The sequence below is a fragment of the Marmota monax genome, unplaced genomic scaffold (genome assembly GCF_021218885.2).
Source record: "Marmota monax isolate L192 unplaced genomic scaffold, Marmota_monax_Labrador192_F-V1.1 WCK01_AAM20220418_F8-fsc00002, whole genome shotgun sequence".
Taxonomy (NCBI): domain Eukaryota; kingdom Metazoa; phylum Chordata; class Mammalia; order Rodentia; family Sciuridae; genus Marmota; species Marmota monax.
The window spans coordinates 39718415-39735150 of NW_026693571.1; the positions used below are offsets into that span (position 1 = coordinate 39718415).

The following is a 16736-nucleotide window of genomic DNA, read 5'->3' on the forward strand; positions in this document are numbered from 1 at the left end:
TGTTTGCCTGTTTGCTGTTACCTTATTAAATGCACTCTGGATTTTAACAGGCACAGTGAAATATAATGATAGTAAATATTTCCAGAAGCCCACGTGGGTCTTAAGCAAAACAACTTTTATCCTTAAATTTATTCTCCTGTTGTGTTGTGTCCTTTAAGATGCCAGGTTTGACATTTTGATAGGAAGACTCACAGGACATAACATAGTCATGTTCGTGGCTATGATTTATTACAGCAAAAGTGTATGAGGCAGAATCAGGGCCCGGGGATGTAGCTCGGTGGTGAGCTCTTGCCCAGATTGTGCAAAGCCCTGGGTTCTGTCCCTGGTACAGGGGAGGAGAAGGGGAAAGTATGAGGCAAAATCAGCAAAGGGAAAGGTAAATGGTGTGAGACCTGGAGGAACCCTGGCACAAACATCCGAGTCTTTTGTTAGTGACGTCACACAGGATAAGTTAACCCTCCCTACAAGGAGTTGTGACAACACATGTGAAGTGTTGTGAACCAGAGATGTTCATCAGAGGGTCATGAGTGGAGGCTGGTTCCATAGGCACCCCTAGAAATCTTGACATGTACTGAAATTTCAGATTCCCAGAAGGAAAGCAGGTGTTCCACATGAAACATATTCTTGTATTTTCTCAGTTCTGGGAATCATGGGAACTGTCCCAAAGTCCAAGTTCCCAGACACCAATTAAGGGCTGTAGTGACCTTTTCTGCACACCTCTCAACTGGCTATACCAGGGCAGAAACTTTAATCTCCCCATGGAACTCCAGGAACTGTGAGAAAGTTGAACGCCGTGTGCTAAATGTGAGGAGCTGACATGCCAAGATGGTGGGTATTTTTTTTGTAGGAGGTACCAAGGATTGAACTCAGTCAGAGGCACTTGACCACTGAGCCACATTCTCCAGTCCTATTTTGTGTTTTATTCAAACACAGGGTCTCACTGAGTTGCTGAGCACTTCGCTTTAGCTGAGGCTGGCTTTGAACTCACTCACGATCCTCCTGCCTCAGCCTCCCAAGCCACCGGGATTATAGACACACGCCACTGCGCCCTGCTCCAAGATGGTTTCTAAGGAGTTGCTTGTGGCAGGTGTGGTGGTAATCCTAGCTACCGAGGAGGCTAAGGCAAGTTTGAGGCCATCCTTGGCAACTTAGCAAGGCCCTGTCTTAAAATTAAAAAAGAAAAAAAAAAAAAGACTACAGATGTAGCTTGGTGATAGATCACCCTGGGTTCAATCTTTAGTACTGAAAAATGAACAAATGAATGATACATACATCTAACAGAAACCAGGCAATGTGTATATGCTGCAGAGAAAAAAGAACAAGACTTTGGGTATCTGAAGAACTTAGAGTGGACCGGGGAAGAAAGGAACACTGTGGTTCAGAAGTCCTTGATATTCTCTGAACCCATCAGCTCTTCTCCTTAGGACCTGTTATTCTAACCAAGACATTCTTTTCCCAGATATCTGCATGGCTCCCTCCCTCCCCATTCTTTCAGATCTCCGATCAGTGGCCACTCTTTTCTTAGTGATACCTTTGGCTGGCTGCATGCAATGTCAAAGCAGAATTCTCCTTTCACAGCCCAGGTACACCCTGGGGTGGCCCTTCCTGCCTAGAAACTCCCTCTTTACTGCTTCCCTATTTCGACTTTGTACTTTTAAATATTTCTAACAACAGTGTCATATGCTAAATGTGATTCATTGTCCTTTTGAATAGGGAAAGTACAGCAAGGGGAATGTCTTCAAAATGGTGACTGCCTTCAGGGCTGGGGACCGCCTAGTGGCAGAATGCTGCCTAGCCTGTGCAGTGTCCTCCAGCCTGGGGGGGAAATAGCTGGTGACTAAGTTGGATGTGTCTGCCTGGATCTTAATTCCCAGGGCGGCTCTGCCTCTCACCGAGAACACTTGCCTGTCTCTAAATCATTGTTTTCCTAGCAGCTGGCCTGGGTATTTTCTTCCCTTGGAGAATGTTTTCCTGTCTGTGGATGAAACAGGAACCTGACAAATCATCCTCTTGTTATAGGTTTTTCGTGTGAAATGGCAGTAGAAAGTGTTCATTTGAAAAAAAAAAAAATAGGAAATTCCCATATCCTTTCAGGGTCCAAACCCAATACTGTAAAAAGTGGCCTTGGCCTCCTTTGGTGTGTTACGGTCATCCCCTCCTCAGGCAGTTTTGCACGCAGATTTTAATTAGCTGTCACTCTTTATATCTGGTTGTCTTTGCTTTCTTTTAAAATAAGTTGGGAGCACATTGTTACTGAGATAAGGATGTGGTTTGGAATGTAAAGGTATTGTTTTTAATTGAGGCTAACTATGCTCATTAATCTAGAGCTAAAAAATTAGAAAACATTTATTTACTTGTGGATGGGAGTGGGTTAGATACACCTCCTGTTAAAGATCATGTCTTATTAGAACGAGTCAGGCTTTAAGGTTCAAGAGCCAAAACCAAAACAAAACACTGACATTAAGACCTTGGATAGCTCATGTATTTTCTTTCTTCATCAGTAAATTAGATAATCTATTCATCTAGCACCACACTGTCTACTAGATCTTTCTGCAGAGATGGAAATGTTCTGTATCTGTACGGTAGCCCTTCACCACCGGTGACTGTTGAGTCCTTGAACAGAGTGGGCCAGGGACAGGGTTGCTGCCTGTGGAGGCTGAGACAGGAGGATTGCAAGTTTGAAGCCAACCTGGCAAACTTAGCAAGACCCTATCTGAAAATAGAAATAGGGCTGGGGATGTAGCTCAGTGATACAGTGCTTGCCTAGCATGTACACACCCTAAGTTTCAAGCCCAGGACCATAAAAAAGGGAAGGAGGGAGGGAGGGAAGCCACCATCTTTTTTGACTAATGCAACTGAAGAATGAAATTTTCATTTTATTTCATTTACATTAAATTCCTACATGTGGCAACTAGCTAGTAGACTAGATAAATCTAGCACATAGAAGTTGGCTGAAGAAATATATTCAAATAAAGTTGCCTTGAGTTAATGCCAGGAACATAGACGTTTCTCCACAAATGCTAGCTGCTGTTGTAATTATTTAGTATTATTTTCACTCTCTCTAAAATATATAATAAAAGTAACTGGTGTTGACCAACACATCGATTTCTGTCCGTCCTGTATGTGGCTCTTCTGTGTTAGCCATTTTTCTAAGGAATCAAGCTGCAATCATTTCATTCTTTGGAATGCCAGACTAGGCATTACTGATGAATTACTGTTTTTTCCAGGTTTACATGAGGATCCGCAAAGCCCACCTCCACTCCCAGCTGAAAAACCTATTGGAAACACGTACAGCACAGTACCTGGAAAACCCAGTAATGCTGACAGATCTAGAAACTTGGTGAGTGGCTGTCGATTGTGTTGTGTAGAGTATGTTATGTTGAAGACAGAGCTGTGCACCAATGTTAAATATTCAGCTAGTGTCTAGATGATTTTACTACTGGTCATATTGAAAAAAATACTTTTATTAGAAACCAGTTGCCAAATCCCATGCGATGTTCAATATTTTAGAAGTCCCTACAGAGGGATTAGGCTAATTCGTTATACTTCACTATAAAGTAACCTATATTGTACCAATGTAATGACATTGTCTTTTAAATGATGCTAATAATGAGGAAGTTATTTAAAATCTGGGAAAACCTTTAATATTTGTGGAAGTGGATTTAGCCAGATTGTCAGCTTTTATTTAAAATACCCAACTGGTGGCATAATTTTAAGATAATTACCCAAAGACTTTTTTAATGTGAAATTAAAGAGAAAAATGTTTTTTAAATTAGTGCTTTACTGTACATATGTTAAGATGATGTATATATATTTTTATTATAACCTCAATGATTCCTCATATATTTTTACAAATTTTTATGCGATAGATGATCTTTAAGACTTGTTTCAAAAGAAATCAATTCTTAAACTCTTTGAACCACATTTTCAGTTCAAATTTTGTAATAGGTTTACACTATGCCTATCATGCAGGCAAACCCATCTAATCATCTAGAAAGAGACATTTCTTTGAAGGAGAGATTAAATTAGTCAATACCAAGTTAAAGGAGATTTTCTGTAGAATGAATTAAAATTCAGTGGTCATTTGTACTTTCAGAATGTTGGTAATCATTTTTTATTAAAACTGGGCCAAGGGCTTGGGATGTGGCTCAAGTGGTAGCGTGCTCGCCTGGCATGCGTGAGGCACTGGATTTGATCCTCAGCATCACATAATAATAAAATAAAGATATTGAAAAAACCAGGCCAAGCCAGGAGTGATGGTGCACGCCTATAATCCCAGTGGCTTAGGAGGCTGAGATAGGTGGATAGCAAGTTCAGTGGCAGCCTCAGCAACTTAGCAAGGCCCTAAGCAATTTGTCAAGACCCTTGTCAAAATTAAAAAATAAAAAGGGCTAGGCATTGAATTGGTGTGAATATTACTGTGTATACAACCAAAGATATGAAAAATTGTGCTTTATTAGTGTAATAAGAATTGTAATGCATTCTTCTGTCTTATATAAATAAAAATATACAAAAAATACATAATGCAAATATACAATGTATAAAATATATTTTAAAAATCATAGAAAAATAAGAATAAATAAATCTTAAAAAAAAAAAAAAAGGCTAGGGATATGTCTCAGTGGTTAAGTACCCCTGGGTTAAATCCCTGGTACAAAAAAAAAAAAAAAATTGGGCCAAGGAAACCCCAAAGAGGATAGTAGGGCCCCTACCATACTATTGTTGAATGAGAAAGTCTCCCACTTCCATGGAGGGACAGCTGCTTGAGAGGGTTATGGGTTTCTACTCTCAAAGTGTTAAAAAGGGAGCGAGAGGGTGATGAGTAGTGTATATATCATTCAGGAAGTGATGTCATGGGTTTTGTGAGTGACAAAGCTCTATTGAAATAATTATTATATTGGGTGTTAAGCAGTCGCCAAGCAACTCCCATGTTTTAGAAAAACAAGAAAAGGAAGTTGGAATAAACGAAACCATCTGGGGAGACACTAGAGGCATAGTTGTGTTTGTTCCTCACAATCATAACATGAGGAAAGTCCCATCCTCCACTGTTTATAGGGTTGGAGCAGGTCTGTATTTTCCTAAATACATACATAATAAATAAACTGAGTATGAAAGAAAAACAGAACAGACACAAGTTCAATTGTAACCCCTGTCCAGCGCGGGCTGTGGAACCAGGGTCACTTGGGTGAATCTGGGCAAACAGATTACCCAGACACAGAAAGTACCTTTTTCTTGGGTGGTTTCAGGACAGCTTCTCCGCCTCAGATGTAAGGTCCCCCGAGGGGACAAGAGAAGAACACCGGAGGCAGGCGGGGTGGGGGAGCACAATCTGAAGCCCTGTTTATTGAGGGGAGCTGTTGATAGAACACTCCATCCAAAAAATTGTTCTATTACAACAAACAGGGGGGTGTAACTCAGCCCCATCGGGGACACCCAATCCCTGAGCTGTACCTGCTGCAAGCAGAGGTGAGTCCACATGAATGCCAGCTCCTTACTCCAGACTTAAAGACGTGTGCTTAGCTCCTGTTCAGGGCGGCCTCCGACATTCAGTGATTTGCCTGAAGTCACGTGTACAGACTTCTAGAGACAGAGTCACATAGATGCTTAAGAAATTCCTTTTGTTTGAGAATTATGAATACTGAATGAATTTTAGACCAGAGGCCCTAAAGATTAAAATGTGGATATGAGGGTCTCTAGAAAGAATATTTCATCAGTGTAGCAACCCAGGAAAAGAGGCGTGGTCTTTGCCAACTGCGTTTTTTAATGGCATACAACAAAAACCCTCTGCTGTTTCTCCTGCCATGAATACTGGGGAACTTTCCATCTCGGGTAAGATGGCTGCAGTTGCCAGTCCTCGCCTTCTTCACTTAAATGGTGAAGGACTCCATTTAAGTGAGGAGCGGCAGGGCCACTGGAGCCCTTCTGCCAGTCAAAGCAGATGCCTCTGTGTGCCCTGCTGCCCCTGGGCACGCAGGCTCTCAAAGCATCCCCAGGGAAGCTACCCACAGGTACAGGAGGAGAGTCAGCTGAGAGTGCAGAGTATGTATGTGTCAGTCATGTAGCTCAGAAGGGTCTGTGGGAGGAAACAGGCTGATTTTGAATTCAGAACATAAGCAGCCTAAGTTCTTAGAAGAAATACATCTATAGAGGCTGCTTAGTAATTCCCCCACACAAGAGCACACAAGAGTGTGGTCTCAGGAGAAATCTTTGTCTTTTTAAAATACCACAAAAATACTGGGGAATTATTTTGAAGTTAAAGTGTGATTCTAATGCCGATGAACAAAAAGATTTCTACAGACACAATACAAGCAGAAAAAACAAATTTGCCAGGAACTGAAATGCTTATCCAGACACATCAACTGCCAAAGTCCAGGGATGTCAGACTAGAGAAAAATTTCCACAGAGCAAGTACAGAGAGGCTTTGAAGTATGCGTGGAATGCTGAAGAGAAGGAAGTCCCTAATCGATAATCTTCCAAAGACTGTCAGCAGAACCTGGGCACAAGCCCATGCTTGAGCAAACACAAAGACAGTGGCTCTGGGGGGAACTGTCCCTGTGTTCTTGGCATTTGGAGTATATCAGACGTAGCGGTGCCGCATTTGGAGTATATCAGACGTAGCGGTGCCTTTCAAGATGTGCCTGATGTCCTTGAGGAGTTTGGATGTACTGCCTTTTTTTATTCCGATTTAAAATTTGCTCACTGCAGAAAATTGAGAAATTAAAAAGTACTTAAGATTTCCCACAAAATTATCACCGTGGGTCTGGGAGTCAGTGGTAGAACATTTGCATGCTCAAGGACTTGGGTTCAATCCCTAGAATCACAAAAGAGCAAAAGAAAACAAAACAAAACCACCACCCAGGGGAAACTGCAGGTAATATTTGACACCGATTTAGGACCATATGCTGTGTATTTATTACAATACATCATCCTTGCCTTTCCCTGTCAAGTTCATACATTGATATTCTTTTGAGATTTCTCCTTGTTAAGGTATACAACTATAATGTTAAAAAAAAAAGTAATAAAAGTTTCTCCCTATCTGTTTGAGTTTTTTTGCTTTGATTTATGTATATATGTATATATATATAGTTAGATATAGATATAAATATATATTTAGTTAGATTTATTTATTTTATTTTTATGTGGTGATGAGGATCGAACCCAGTGCCTCATAATTGCTACTCAAGCGCTCTGCCACTGAGCTACAATGCCAGCCCCTGTTTGACTTAATTTTAAAGATGACCAAAGAAGTAAATGCCTTTTCAAGTATCATAGCGTTATCTGCCAGGAAGAAATATAGACAACAGTGTATTTATAAGGCATGGATTATATTCTGGAATATTTCAGGGTTTATGAACTGGTGACTCGCCTCTCTACATTAACTGAACTCATTAGTGAAACCAAGTTTTAAGGCAAGCTTAATTTGTCTTTAAAAATGGGATTTTAAAACATTGAAATATGTTTAAATGATCACCATTATTGGAACTTAATCATGTGATTTTTTTTAAAAGAATTTCTTTTTTAGTTGTAGATGAACACAATACCTTTATTTTGCTTATTATTTTTTTTTTAATGTGGTGCTGAGGGTCGAACCCAATGCCTCACGCATGCTAGGCAAGCACTCTACCACTGAGCCACAACCCCAGTCCCTAATCATGTGATTTTTAAGGGAAAGTTATATTCCATGTGAATTTAAAATCATGAAAGTGAGTTTTAACTTATTTATAGGATATGAAGGAAGAAAACAGTCTGAATTAGCCCAGAGATTCCCAAGCTATAATTAAACCCCTTTACAAAAAAAAAAAAGAAAGTATAATTTTAAAGGACTAACAAATTTTCCCTATGATGTCTTAGAATATTTCTTGTGTATTGTGTTGGGGTCTTAGAAAGTGGGAGAGGAAAAGTAGGTTTTAGTTGGAAATTTTCCAGTTCTGATTTTAAAAAGGAGACAATTAATTAGAAGAATTTAGTGAGGGTTTTTTTTGTTTGTTTGTTTTGTTTTGTTTTTTGAGTTTGGCTTTGAGATCTTTTAGCTTGTCACTCAACAGGAGATCTGAAGATATTTCTGTGAGTTGTGCTCATTCTCCAATGCTTGGGCTATGCCCTGTTCAGAAGACCTGTTTAAGCAGCAGCTTGAGTCCCTTCCCCTGGGAAAGTCTTCCTGTTAATCTCTATGTGCTTCCAGTTTCTCTCATCTATGGTCAGGTTACATCCATCTTTAATTTTTCACATTGTTCCCCTTTACTCTTCCCTATAAAACTCTTAGCCCATCCATCTACGGTGGCCTGGTGGTGTGAGTGCCCTTTGGGCCATGCCTCTGGCTGCTTTTAATTCTCGCCTCTTCAGTTTTGCAAAATGTCGAAACCATCCAGTGATGAGATAGGATCTGCCTATAAAACAACTAATAACCACTTCAATTAGTAGGTGTTCAGACTCAGGAGCAGTGTTTCATCTGTGTAATTGGGATTAACAAGGGTCATGTGTTTGTTTACTTCCTATGGTGCCTGCTTACTTTGTTACTGTGTGACCCACCATGATGTAAATGTCATCCCCTAATATCTCATGAATCACCTGGTGCGTGGCCCTGCAGTGCTGTTGTCTGGTTCTGGTCCACAACAGGAGATGCCTTGGTTTCCTCTGCTGGGTGTTTTCACTTGTATTAGGACATGAATAGTGTGGAGTAAATAGTGAGTTAATATTATTTAAGATCAAAAATTCTTTTCTGCTATTTTCAATAACTGAGCTACATTTACACTTTCAGACCCAGCTAAATTCTCTAAAGTTCCTCTTGACAAGTTCTTTTTTAGGTTAATGTTGGCTAAAAATTCTCCTCTGATCCTTGTAGGAATCCAACCAAGCTGGTGAGACCGGAGGTTTTGTGCGAGGACCCCCAAGGTTGCCACCAAGGTAAGGAAGTGTGGGAAAAGTTAGAGAAAAATGAATGAGCCGGGCACTGTGGTGTGCACCTGTAATCCCAGCAGCTCAGGAGGCTGAGGCAGGAGGATTGCAAGTTCAAAGTCAGCCTCAGCAACTTAGTGAGATCCTGTCTCAAGATAAAACATTTTTTAAAAAGGGGAACTGGAGATGTGGTTGGTACCAAAAAATAAAGTAAAATAAAATGAATGACTCAGAGACCTGACGATCTTTTTGTATCATCCAGACCAAGTATTGTTGGTCTCAGATCTTTGTTTAGAGATAAAATAAACCCACAAATTCACCCCAGCTACCAGCCTACAGTCTGCTTCTGACAGCAGGTTAGAGGAATCTCTGCTCCTTTTTCTTTTAACATAGTCCAAAATTTTGCAGAGCACAAATGTGGATTTCTTTTACTTTTCCTCAAACAAATGAACAAGGCTCCTTTCCAAACCTACAACAACCCCACTTCTGGAACACACACACACACACACACACACACACACACACACACACCCTCCCAGTTAAGAGAGACAGGCCTGGTTCGGGGCATCTGTAAAGGGACACAGGCTTTGTGAATTCAGAGGTGACCTGCTTTCTGAGCTCCAGAACTGTCTGAACAAAAGGCTATAATGCTACCAGAAGACACTGCCATGTTGAAATTTATTTCTATCATAGTTTTTAAGAAAAAGCTTTCAACCTAAGAGTTGTCCTCTCCCATTTTCAAAATGAATTTTCTTTATGTTAATCTAAGTTAGTCTCAATAGTAACTCCTACCAGATGAACATCAGGGGGTTTTGATGTTCCTTTTCTAATCACATGCAAGCCCCCAGCACACATACCTGATATCTTATTATAAGCTTTTCATCTCAGACTTCGGTGGAAAAGTGCTTAGCTTCCTGAAATAGTCATGGTGTGTTTAAGAGCAGTCAGGGCCTCAGAGAGCTCGTGATAGTAAATGCTTGTTTGTCTTGAACTAATGAATCTCTGGTGCAAGATAACAGGAACCTGGAACATCATGGCATTTCCTCTAATAATATAATGTTTAATGCAGCAGTCATTTGCTCAAAAATAGCATACCCTGCAGGTTTCAGTAAATTGCATTCCACTTGCAGAAAGCTGTGAGGTGTCTTGTGTGTGTGTGTATGTGTGTGTGTGTGTATGTGTGTGTATACACCTATAGGAAAGGACAGAATGGAACCTAATACTGATCAAGACACTGACTCCTGACTTCCCATTGACTTTCAGACCCGTTAATGGAAAACCTACTCCAGCTAGACGGCCTCCTCCCAAAGGAGCCCCCGAGAGGCCACCTCCCCCAAAACTTCCTGCAACCCGAACATCAAATAAAAAACTGCCTTTTAGTCGGTCCTCTTCTGACATGGATCTTCAGAAAAAACAAAGTCACTTGGCATCTGGGCTCTCAAAAGCCAAGAGTCATATCTTTAAAAGTCAAGATCCGGTGCTACCCCCTCGTCCCAAACCAGGACATCCTCTGTACAGAAAATACATGGTAAGTTGGGCTTTTAAAAATGTTTGTGGTCAAGAGGTTTGTTCTACAATATATTTTAAAATCCATTATTCCATAGAAAAAGATGGTGAAACAAATAGGAAATTGTTCCTTGACCCTAAGAGTGCTTTAGATAAGTTGACCAGAACACCACCTAGGCTTTGAAAGCAGGGTTTCATTAGTAGGAGAAACACAGGGGAAGAGGAAGCAGGCCACACGGTGGTTGTAAGGTGTTGACCAAGTGAAACTCAAAAACCTGACCCTGTAGGTTATGCTAATAGGAGTGACTGACAGAGAGTTATATCTTGATAGAGTTTACATCTTAAGCAACTTTGCCCACTGAGTAAATTTGGGGGGTGGGGGGTACTGGAGACTGAACTCAGGGGCACTTGACCACTGAGCCACATCCCCAGCCATGTCTTGTATTTTATTTAGAGACAAGGCCTCACTAAGTTGCCTTGCTTTTGATATTCTCCTGCCTTGGCCTCCTGAGCCACTGGGATTACAGGTGTACACCACTGTGCCCAGTCCCCTGAGTACATTTTAAAATGAAGTTGAAGTGAAGTTTTTATTAAGGTGGGTGGATTTCCCACTTTTTTTTTTTTTTCATTTTTTAAAGTCTAATTATACTGGAACCTTTAATAGCTACTAGTTAGCAGTTTTTATCAATAGGTAAGATACTAACGTTTTTCTCAAGTGACTTCTGCTTCCATTTCTCATAGATGAAAAATAGCGTTGATGTGGTCTCTCCTTTGGTCAGGTTAATCTGATAAAATCTTTAAAATATTAAAATGATGAGGAAATCAGGACTGTTTGTTCTTTTTAAACAATTAGTGATAGAGTAGCTCTTAACAGGAACATTAGTTAATTATTTTGTCTTGTTCCATGTTTCCATCATTGAGTCAGGAATTTTCTTTTACTTTAAGTCATTCGGGGTTTTGTTAATTTTTTTTTTTTTAAGAGAGAGAATCTTTTTTTTTTTTGTATATGGACACCACACAATGCCTTTATTTTTATGTGGTGCTGAAAATTGAACCCGGGTCACGCCCATGCTAGGCAAGTGCTCTACCGTTTAGCCACGATCCCAGCCCTAATTTGTTTTTTAATCCTCCTTTGAAAAAGGAATAGACAGATGAGGAGGTAGACTATTCATATATATTCATATTCATTTAAATCAATGAAACTTTAATTGCCAAAACTCACAGGTGGTACCAGAGATGTAGGGAACCTGCCTAGCATGTGTGAGGCCCTGGGTTTGATCCCTGAGACCACCAAAAACAAAACCCATGGACTGGGATTGTGGCTCAGCAGTAGAGTGTGTGGCTAGTGTGTGCAAGGCCCTGGGTTCGATCCTCAGCACCACATAAAATAAATAAATAAAATAAAACATTGTGCCCAACTACAACTAAAAAATAAATATTAAAAAAGAAAAAAACCCAAAGGTATTTGAGGGGATAGGTTGTTGATAATAAAAACAATAGCTGAGCCAGGGGCACACATCTGTAATCCTCGAAACTCAGCTCAGGAGGCTGAGGCAGGAGGATTGCAAATACAAGGCCAGCCTCAACAGCTTAGTGAAACCCTGTCTCAAACTAAAAAACAAAACAAAAGAGGAAGGGATGTGGCTCAGTGGTAAATCACTCCTGGTGTTATATCCAAAGTGTCAACAACAACAACAAAAAAACAAAACAGTAGCTGATGGGTATTGAGTACTGATTATGAGCCAGGCACTGTTCGAAGGTTTTATATAGGTAAAGTGCTCGTTTATTCTTCCCATCAACCTTGTGAGTTGATAAAATTATTATTCCTCATTGTACAAATGAGGACAATAAGATGAGAAAGAAGCCAGCCAGTGGTGGAACCAAGATTTGAACGTAGATAACTAGCTCTGACCCCCTGCTCCTAACCATTAGGCCATATTATGAACACAGTGTTACCAATTGTAAAGACTCTACTTGCTTTGGACATTCTGTTAGGATCCCTTACTCAGTATAACTGCATACCAATAAAGTATTTAAAGAACTCAAAAGAAATCAATACATGTAACATGATGGTATGATGAGAATGGTGTGTCTCCTAAGGAAATAATTCCTTAAATTTTCCCTCATTTTTTTCCATGGCTACCCTACCATTAAATTGCTAGCAGGGAATCCTGGGACACCAAGGAGATGTCTGGAAGTCATGCTGCTCCACCCAGCCTTACAGGGCCACACCCGCACACTTCCCTATCTTTGTTCTTGAGTGACCCAAGGGCCCAGGCAGCCACCCTTTCCGTGTTTAAGAAGGCAGTCATTTTGAGAACTCTGAATTAAAGATGGGCTTTGATAGGCGGCAAGGTCAGACCCCCAGGGGACTTGGTGGACCTTCCCTGTAGAAAGGAACTTCTTAGTTGTTAGTTATTAAGGGAACTTTAGGCCACATGCAGCCCTGGTGGTCCCCTGGGCTCCACCTCACCTCCCATGAACTTGAAAGTCCAGGAGACGCGCAGGCCCCCCTCCATCCAGGTGTGAGGTAGCCTGATCAGGAGAGCTGAGGCACACACGCCGAGTCCCTCAACAATCAGCAGCTCGTGAGGAGGCTCCTTGATCGTGAATGGTTTTCATTTAAGCTGTCTGTGCCTCATGGAATTGCCAATGAAGACATTGTCCCACAAAACCCTGGAGAACTCTCTCGTAAGGTAAAGTGGAGCTCTTTCTTTACTGATGGGTGTGAAAAATCGCCGGCCTCTGTTACTGCTATTACACATTATTAAATGCTTTAGGCTCCAAAGATTAAAATGTGGAAAAGTAATAATGTTTTATTAAATAATAATTGCTTCAGAGAGTGGTATTGTACCTTCCAGTGTGGGGACGTACTTGTGATGCTGAAGCAGGCAGAAAATAATTACCTGGAATGCCAGAAGGGAGACGGGACAGGCAGAGTTCACGTGTCCCAGATGAAGATTATCACTCCTCTTGATGAGAGGACCATCAGATGAGCAGACCCAGCGGAAGGAATTAATGTTGTACAGCCTTCATATCACACATGGCGGCACATCTCATAGAACTATTAATTATATTGCAGCCCCAAGTTTTTTATTAGGAAAGTTATCTTAACCAGAATGAAAATTACAGTAGCATTCTGTTCCATTTTTAGAATGAATGACTTGAGGCTGGCCTCTGCCACCCTAATCACTCTGCTGCACATACTGACTGGGGTATTTTGCCACCTTCCATGGTGCAGGATCACTTGTGACCTTACTTGTGAAAGCCGGAGCACTCACTTGTGAACTCCCAACTGTGGGAGCCATTTATGTTTTTTAAATAATATAAACATGTTTGCCAAAGTGCCAGAGATCCATTTTCCAGCAGAATGGGTAATGATTTTAAAGGGGGTCCTATAAATGTTAAATGTGACATTAAACACACACACACACACACACACACACTTCCTTTAAGATGTAAGCTTAGTGCAATCGTCATTTTGTAACCCAACAACCTTGAGTCACATTTTAAGCCTAACAAATTTGTGGAGCCTGGGCTGGGGCTGTAGCTCAGTGATAGCACTTGCCTAGCATGTGTGAGGTACTGGGTTCGATCCCCAGCACCACCTATAAATAAATAAATAAAACAAAGGTCCACCGACAACTAAATATATATATTTATTTGGAGCCTGGGAAGATACAAAGATTGTTAAATGTCATTTGTTTAGCAAGAAACATGCTGTCAAACAATTCATAGATGGATTTTTTTTTTAAGTTTTAGATGGATACAATATCTTTATTTTACATTTATGTAGTGCTAAGAATCAAACCCAATGTCTCACGCATGCTAGGCAAGCACACTACCACTTGAGCCACATCCCCAGCCCTAGAGGGATATTTTTTAAAGAGCGTCCAGTTTTCACTGTTAGTTAATGTCAAATATATAAAAAATAATTCCCACTAGTCATTCAACCCAAGTAAAGTATTTTGTTTTACCGTTTTATTTTCATTTTTATAATCTCATTCAATTCTTCTTAGAAGGCAGTTTATCTTAGAAGATTTGCTTAAGAAACTAAGAATTTGTATTTTGTGGAGCAGAGAAAAATACACGGTCAGCCAGTTGCAGCTGGTTGTGAAAATTCTAAGTTCAGTTCACATAAGAAAAGTTGTGTTACTTATTCTGTCTGTATTGGTACAGCGTTATCCAACTGTCCTCTCGTCCTTCCTCTTTCAGAACACACTGATGTTAACCATGAGGTACATGCCCCAAAGCTATCCTTAAAAAACGAAAGCTAAAAAATGAGGTGTTATTCTTTTATAATGTCCAAAGTGTTTCCACTTTAAACATCACCTTCTCATCTTGTGCTACAAGCTTGCAGAGGTGGCCTCGGGTGGCCATTTCATTATCACTGTAGGTGATGGTGTCAGTGGTAAAATCAGTGCAGTTACCAATAACGATAATGAAATGAATCCTCCACTAGGCTTTTGGGTTCATGGTTATCATTAAGTTTCTTAGAAAAGCAAAACTTACCTGGGGATGTGGCTCAGGGATGGAGTGTCTGCCTGGCATTTATGAAGCCCTTGGCTCGATCCCTGGCACCACAAATAAATATACATCAGTGCTTCCTGCTTTGTGTGGGTACCTGTGAATAAATAAACAAAAACAACAACAAAAAAAGAAACCTTACTGTTTGAAAATCTGGTTTTGAGGTAAATATCTCTAAGAATGTTTTACTTTTCCCTAATTTGGTAAAAAGAGAATATTGGCCATTATCAATTATAGTTGAATCTGATGGATCCTGGGAAATCTGGGAGGTTCATGGTTGAACTCACACCCAGTTACAGGAAGCGAGGCTTCAGTTCACCTGCTCCCTACAACACAGGTGTTCACCTAACCGTCTACATTTTGTTTTTTAATGTGTGAAATAAATATGACAACACCTCATGGAGTTGATTTTAGAACTGACATATTATATGATTCCATATGAGGTAAAGATGATTCCATTTTAGGTAAAAGTAAATCCATGGAGATAGAAAGGTAGGTTCATGGTTACCTTGGACTGAGGTAGGGGTTGTGCAATTCTGTGAATAAACTAAAACCACACACATGCTACACGGGGTGGTTTATTGTATATGAGTTATGTCTCAAAGGTGTTTATCAAATTAAATGAGCTAATGTCTAGAGGTGTTACACACAATAAGTAGCACACAGCAAACGAACAATAAATATTAGCTTTCTTATTGTTATCATACCATTTGTATCAGCACTGCTATAGAAAGCCCTTTGAAATATATTAGATTTACCTACCACGTACCCACCCTGACACGGGTCTGTGTTCAGCCTCTTGTGGACAACCCTCTCCAGCCTGTTCCATTTGCCCTTCACCTGACAGGCCAAGTTGATGGGCATCATTGCCAGGGATCTCCCTACACTGAAGGCAGAGAAGGGGAACCGCAATCAGGAGGCACAAGTAACCTTCCCCAGCCTCCCAGGCTTGGTTACCTTTAGATCACTGGTCCATTTTGAGGCTTAGGTTTGTGTTAGGTGTGAGGTTGATCTCTGACTTTATTTTTTCCAAATGGATAGCCATCTTCCCTGATATTATTTATTGAGTAGCCATTCTTTCTCCATAGATATAAATCAGTACAAAACAAAAATCACATATTCATGGGTAATAAATTACCAGCACTGAAGAGCTTTGAGTTACAGCACTCCAAATAGCATCCCTCCGTCAGGTTTGATGGTGAAGGTGATGATGTGGATAAGCCTTGTTTCTTTTTTTTTTTTTTTTTTTTTTTTTTAAAACAAGCACACTTTATTTTATTCATTTATTTTTATGTGGATCAAACCCAGGGCCTCACAGGTGCTCTACCACTGAGCCCCAGCCCCAGCCCCGCTGTTAATATCTTTTTTTTTTTTTTTTTTTTTTTTTAAAGATAGAGTGAGAGAGGGAGGAAGGGAGAGAGAGAGAGAGAATTTTTAATATTTATTTTTTAGTTTTCGGCAGACACAACATCTTTGTTTGTATGTGGTGCTGAGGATCGAACCCGGGCCGCACGCATGCCAGGCGAGCGCGCTACCGCTTGAGCCACATCCCCAGCCCCAAGCCTTGTTTCTTAAAGAACGTGAGAATAACAACGGTTTGTCATTAAGAAGGTCCCTCTTCAACCCTGCCCTCTCCTCCAGCCAATCAAGACCATTGGCTAGATGGGTGGAGAATATCGAATTCATTCTCTTTGCTAATTTATTTAGAATTACTGTTGAATAAATGATTCAGATTAAATAGAAAATCCAGGCCAGGCATGGGAGGTAGAATTGCTTTCAAATTAGAGAAGACATTCAATTAAGTGGTA

At 40.4% G+C, this 16736-nt stretch overlaps 1 protein-coding gene across 7 annotated transcripts in view; it reads left to right on the top strand.

The window, feature by feature from the left end:
• The window catches only part of Sh3d19 (SH3 domain containing 19), a 181970-nt gene that overhangs the window by 145305 nt on the left and 19929 nt on the right, over positions 1 to 16736 (top strand). For all 7 annotated transcript variants that reach the window (XM_058583919.1, XM_058583918.1, XM_058583921.1 and 4 more), the window contains 3 exons: positions 3228 to 3340; positions 8843 to 8904; positions 10159 to 10423. In XM_058583919.1, coding sequence (XP_058439902.1) covers positions 3228 to 3340; positions 8843 to 8904; positions 10159 to 10423 — 440 coding nt within the window. The remainder of the gene's footprint in view (positions 1 to 3227; positions 3341 to 8842; positions 8905 to 10158; positions 10424 to 16736) is intronic.